Below are 6,673 nucleotides of genomic sequence, written 5' to 3'. Positions count from 1 at the left end.
CCTGGACCCTCTCCTTGCATCTATAAAAGGAAGGGCCAGGGCCCTCATACGAGAGGGTGGTCGCGCGGGACTCCCTCTCTCCCTCGCGAACGCTTGTAACCCCTACTGCAAGCGCACCCACTCTGGCGCAGGATAACACGGAGCCGAGGTTTCTCCCCCCTTCGTGTCCCGTCTCGCGCCAACCCATCTGGGCTGGGGCACGCAGCGACAATTTACTCGTCGGTCCAAGGACCCCCCGGGGTCGAAACGCCGACACTCGGGGACGCCGCCGCTTGCCCGCACAAGGGCACCGCTATCGCTCGCCATGTGGATCGGGGAGCCGCCGCCATCGACCTGGGAACCGCCGCCACTACTCCGGATCGAGGAACCTCCGCCACCACGCGTCGAGGTCATGGAGTTGCGGCCACCGGCTGGGGGTCCACCGCCGCACACGCTCTGGGGCAACCGCCGTCGTCGCACGCGGCGTCGCTAATGAATTGGGGTGGAGCATAAAAAACTGAAACCTAGCACTCCGGGTCCTGTTTTATAGACGTCCGGATGTGATCCAGATCGACTGGATTACACCGTCCGACCTGGGCTTTCTCTGGTTATTGAAAGTCCAGTGCTCTTAATATATATATATATATATATATATATATATATATATATATATATATATATATATATATATATATATATATATATATATATATATATATATATATATATATATATATATATCTTTGTGAATCCAGTGAACGAATTTTGCTTGAAACTATTATTATTCATTGTGCAACGTAAATTATACACATTTCAATCGTTTCGAATTTTTAGTCCCCCCCCCCCCCCCCACCCAAATCAGCATTTTTCAGTTCAAATTCTACGAAATCTGCAAAAAAAAAAAACGAATTTTCCTCCTAAATATACTGATTTCGTTTTAAAAAATAAAATTTCCCCGTTCGAGATTAGCGAATTCCGCTACATTTTTCGTTTCTGACCGCGTAGGAAAGATTCAAATCTATATCCTGGTCGTATCTGAGACGACGAGGCGTATGCATCGAATCGAAACCATGACGGACGTGGAGCCCAGTTGCTTCGGGGTTCGTGGCTCGTGTGATCTCATCAAGATGAATTTTGATGGGGTTATTATACTCATTGAGTAGGCTTGTTAATTTCAGGCGGCAGCGGAAGTTAGACAGTAATAACAAACGATATATTCACAAATAATGTCAATCAGTCGGAACGACCGCTGGAATAATGGTGTACGGCCTCTCGCGGACGTCGTTGGTGTGGAATCAGCTCTGGACCGGTAGCGTCGGCGGCGGGGCAGTCCGGAAGACATGTTTCCGGCAGTTGTCGAAGATGCTGTCGTAGACGAGGTCGAACTGCACGCCTCCTCGCCGCCGGTTGATGACGAACGTCATGTGGTCCGCCTCCACGATCTTGTAGTACCTGCGCGCCCCATGCATTTGATCGAGTTGCCGTTGAAACCGAAAAGCAGTGAGTTTTGGGACGGACGGCGACGGAAGGAGCACGATATATACCAGATCCCCGGGCGCAGCGGACGGCAATCCTCATCCTTCTCCACCTGGACGCTGGGATGCTCGACGGGGATCCTCGGGTGGGTCATGGAGAAGGTGTTGAGCGCGCCGTCGTTGTCCTCCCAGTCCTCGTCCCTGTACCCCTGGTACGGCGGGTCAGCGCCGGCGGGGTAGCGCCAGCGGCACATCTGCAGGACGCGGATGAAGAGCAGCGGGTGGATCCTCGTCACCCCGGACGGCACCGTGGCGCCGGCGCTGCCTGGCGGCGACCTGGCGGTGCGCCGGCTGGCGTAGCTGAAGTAGAAGGTGGCCGGGAACGTGCGCACCCTGGCGTTGATCCGGGCGGCGCCCTGGATGGTGAGGTCCGGCAGGATCCAGTCCCCCGTGGCGAAGGGCCCCCGCCGCCCGCCGCCGCTGCCGGCGTCGAGCAGGATCTCCGCGAGCCCCGCCACGCCCACGACGCGCCGCGACATGCCGAAGTGGTCGAAGCCGAAGTCGTAGTAGCGCTTCAGCCAGGGGAGGTCCAGCCAGTGGTAGAGCACGCTGCCGACGCGGCAGATCTGGAGGAGGCAGACGGGGCGCAGCCACCGCCCGCCGCCTTCTTTCTCGGCGCGCATCCCGTCGATGTAGGCGCGCGTGGTGCCGTTCAGCGCGCCGGAGAGGGAGGTGACGCTCAGCACCCAGCGCTCCGAGGTGTCGCCGTGCCCCTCGAACTCCCGGTCGTGGAGCATCTGCTGCAGCAGCCGGATCACCTGAGCGCCGGCCGAGTGGCCCACCAGGTGCACCGGGTGCTCCTCGTCCCACGCGGGGTAGTGGCCTCGCGCGTACGTCCGACCGAACCGCGAGTGCCCGTACTCCCGGCTGTGCTCCTCGCCGTAGTCCACCTGCCCGCCTTTCAGGTAGTAGAAGAGCTCCCGCGCCCTGATCGGATCGGAGTTACGTTCATCGATGTAATGGAATGGAAACGCCACAGCTAGCGTGATGGCTCATCAGGCTACAGCAGCAGTAGAATAGATGGATGATACCTGTCGTGGACGCTGGTGAGCGAGCCCAGGTCCGGCACCAGCACCCGGTCGTCCTTCTTCTCCGCGCCGGCGAAGTACGACAGCCCGCCCAGCCTCTGCAACGCACACGACCTACCTGTGAGCCTGTGACAAAGCGAACGACCGGTAACAAAAAGCAGAAGCTACTACGCACGCCTTTGCCGAAGCCGAAGATGCCGTGCACCAGCACGATGGGCGGCACGGCCCCGTCGTCGAGCACCGCCGCGGCCTCGTCCTCACCATCGACGGCGACGTCCTTGGCCACGCCGCCGCCGGCCATCAGGCCCTTCACGAGGGAGGCTGAGACGTCGGCGGCGACCGCGGTGCCGAAGATGTAGAAGGCGTAGCCCAGGTGGATGGCCGCGCTGACGAGCAGCTCCGCGACGCCCAGCGCCGCCCTCGCCCAGCTCCTCATTCAGATGCAGTGCAGTGCAGCGGGCGCGCTCTCACGGAGTCACGGTCACGCCGCGACGTCTGGCTGCTGCTCTCCTCTGCGATGGATCATGGAAGTGAGGTGCGCGCGCCGGCGGTTGCTGCTGTGCGGCTTTTGGAGGGAAATCCGTCTGGAGAAGTCTGGTAGTTTGTAGAGGCAAGCTGAGTTGGCCACAAACAACTCCACGCCATTCCCGTGCTGTCTGGTCCACAAGGATTTCGTTTGGTTTGGTGTGAGGCTCCCGTACCAAATTCCGTCACATTGGCTGACAGCTTTACTTTAGTCCTGTTTGGAAGAGCTTAACTTTAATTTTAAATCTATTTTATCCTAAAGAATATATTTGGTACACATGAAAGCTTAGTGTACATAGTGCATATATTAAATCATCACTACCTATCTCAAATTTCTCAAATTTAATGTCTATGGTTGATTATTGTAATTTATAAATAACACCCTCCACCACTACACCCTACCACGTTGGAGGGTGTTCTTAGCAAAATATATCAAACAATTAGAGACAATAAATCTAAGATAAGTTGTAATGATTTAATATATACACCATGCACACTAAACTTCCATGTGCACCAAATATGTTATGTTTAGCTTATTCTATCTAAACAGGTCTAGCTTCACGAGCTCTATCTTAAAAAAAAACTGAAACTTTAGGCTAGTTTCATAAAATTTTCGAAGCTCCTTAAAGCGTGTTTCATAAACACCGTTTTCATACCTCCTCATAAAGTTACATGAAAATTACCCACCATGCCATTGGTTACATGACATACCGATTCATGTCTCTTTCTCCACCTGCTAATCATCAAGGGTAATTAAGAAATCCATACAAATTAATTGCATTTTAAAACTAGAGTCTATGTGCAAGCCAAACACACCCGAACCCAGTCTTACCAATCTATTGAAGTTGTTTCATGGTGCCAATCTATTGAAGTTGTTTCATGGTGATGCTGAGAAACCTAAGCTTCAATTTTTGAAGTGAAGCCCTTTCAAACAAGGCCTTTATCACTAAGCGTTAGTTTATTAACTCCATTTTTTGCAAGAGATTCTCATTTTCCTTGAAAAATGAAAATTCCTTAGAAAAATAGGATTGTCAAAATAGCCATAAATATATTTTTTCTTCGACTCCAAAAACAACTTTTCCAATAGAATTAGGGTTGTTTTGGTAAGCCGTTTTCTAAAAAAAGCGATTTCACATGGTAAATAAAAATATATCATCTTTCTCTTCTTATTGTTTTTTCTTCATCTCTCATAGTCGTCTTCTTCTTCCCTATTTGTCGCGCTCTCTCCCTTAGAACTCGTGTGTCCTCCATTGGTAGTTTGTGCTCTCCACCACGGGTAGCTCATCCCTTTCGAGTAGACACACGTGTGGGAGAACCTCCAATTTGCACTCATTTTAAATGGATCGATGATGAACACTCCATTGTCACCTCACGGTTCCCATATGCCACACCACACAAAAAGGTATATGGCCACAACAACAATCCACTTAAAACGAAAGCAAATCTGGTTGTCCCAGTACATGTCACGTCAGAACTGACACATGTACACAACTTGTACATTAAAGTTCATTGTCTCAATGTCTCATTGTTTTGAAGATAACAAGTGTTCAACAACGTAATAAAGTTCATTGTCTCAATGTCTCATTGTTTTGATCTGGCCCTCCTCGGCTATGGCGATGCCAATTCTCTACGTTGGGACCTAACCTAAGCAAAGTGGTAGCATAACAAAATAGTTGTCCACATAGCACTGCAGAACAACCACAAAAGCAACAATGACCACGAGGCTCACTCTCCCATCGGAGGAATGGCATGATGGAAGTAGCCATATACGGGTTCCGGCTCACCTGCAACTTATTCAACATATAAATAAGACAAGAAGTATGCATATGGTTGTAGCAAGGAATAGCTTTAAGGTCAAATAAAAGTTGCATAAAGCCTATCACAATACATCCTTAATTTGAGTATGAAAGGTGAGACACGTCCTACACACTCTAGTTGCTTTTACTTGTCCTGCCCTAAAACCCACCATAAAGTTTTTATTGCAACAAGATATATGTCATGTGAATACAAAATACAAAAAGGTATACCATGTGAACATAAGGTACAACAAATATTATCATTATCATTGCATTACAACCCGTTAACACAATGATGTATCCAATGGAAAATAGCATAGCTCGTAACCGTGAGCACGATAATCGAATTGACTCATGAATCCTTGCAAGGGTGTGCCTCTTTACCCACATGACAAAGGACCATACAATTCATTCACTTAGACATTGTGAATAAGGGGACACTCATGCCAATTGTTCCCAAAGAGCCTGAACATATGCACACCTAGCTTATATGGAGGCCTACCTAGGTCCAACGGGGACAACCCTAGGCATCATCTACCCAGTCACATGGAACCACACATCTAAGACCATGTCCATAAGAATGGATCAACTAAGTTAATTAGTTTATGCTTTCCATAGAAAGGATATGTGGTAGCATAAAAAAGTTGCCCAAACCAATGTAAACAACGAACAATTTTAATCAACTCAAATGGTCTATATCACCGAGACTCCATTCTTGACTCATGACCCTACAACCCTCTCAAGTCTCACATTCTTTTTCCTAACAACTTCCACTTAGTAAAAAATGATATTACCATTATTATTAAAAAAAGACTCTTCTAGGAACGTGGTTGATTAACCTATAAAAGATCTCATAGCAAAACCCATGAAAAACTAGGCCAACCTTAAGCATAGACAAGCAATTAGAAAATTTAAGTAATCATTGTCCCATCTGCACGAGTGATAAGGCATAAGATAGTAAAAACAAGGAAGGTAAATGCATGAAAACATACTATCCAAATACATAACCAAAAACCACATGCAACCCATAATATAAAATAATATCAAGTTAATGTTGCAAAACTTTGGAATATAAGATATTCTTAGCTGCTTGCCCGGTGCTTCTATGGATTCCTCAAAAAGATTGCCCTCGGGCTCAGGTTCTTCATTTTTGAGCTCCAGAATTTCACTCTCTATTATGTAAATGAATACATGCATTAGAATGATGAAATGAATGTAGGTGATCATGAATGCATGGATTAGAAGATTATCATATGTTGGCATGAAGCAATTGGATAGGCTTATCAAGCACAATCTAAGGCTGAAGGATGTCAAATTTGGGAATGATAGATTGTGTAGCTCTTGTCAAGCCACAAAACAAATTAGAAGCACTCATCCCAACAAGAGCATGATGAACACTAATAGGCCATTAGAATTATTTCATATGGATTTATTTGGACCTACTTTGTATAAAGCATTGGTGGAAATAAATATGGCTTTGTCATAGTAGACGACTTTCTCAAGATATACATGGATTTTCTATATCAATGACAAGAGTGAAGTCTTTAATATTTGAAAGGATTTGTCAAAAGAAGTAAAAATGAGTTTGAATTTAAAATCAAGAAAGTAAGAAGTGATAATGGAAGTGAGTTTACAAACTCAAGAATGATGGGCTATGTGATGGCATGGGAATTAAGCCTAAGCTTTTGACCAAGTATTCATTTCAATCTAATGGGCCTTTTGAAATCAAGAATAGAACACTAATTGATATGGCAAGATCCGTGCTTAACGAGTACAATGTGAGTGATGCATTTTGGGCAAAAGCTATCAA

General features: G+C 47.3%; 1 protein-coding gene across 1 annotated transcript; it reads right to left on the bottom strand.

The window, feature by feature from the left end:
- Positions 1–1,118: 1,118 nt before the first annotated feature.
- Positions 1,119–3,132, bottom strand: LOC100283391 (lipase). Its single transcript, NM_001156292.3, has 4 exons — positions 2,718–3,132; positions 2,546–2,640; positions 1,524–2,441; positions 1,119–1,431 (listed from the first exon to the last, which is right to left on the bottom strand). Exons 1-4 carry the CDS (start codon positions 2,976–2,978, stop codon positions 1,275–1,277), a joined length of 1,431 nt encoding a protein of 476 aa, NP_001149764.1. The 5' UTR covers positions 2,979–3,132; the 3' UTR covers positions 1,119–1,274.
- Between the last annotated feature and the right edge of the window lie 3,541 nt (positions 3,133–6,673).

The sequence above is a fragment of the Zea mays genome, chromosome 7 (genome assembly GCF_902167145.1).
Source record: "Zea mays cultivar B73 chromosome 7, Zm-B73-REFERENCE-NAM-5.0, whole genome shotgun sequence".
Classification (NCBI taxonomy): Eukaryota; Viridiplantae; Streptophyta; class Magnoliopsida; order Poales; family Poaceae; genus Zea; species Zea mays.
This window is presented reverse-complemented; position numbering and strand designations above follow the sequence as displayed.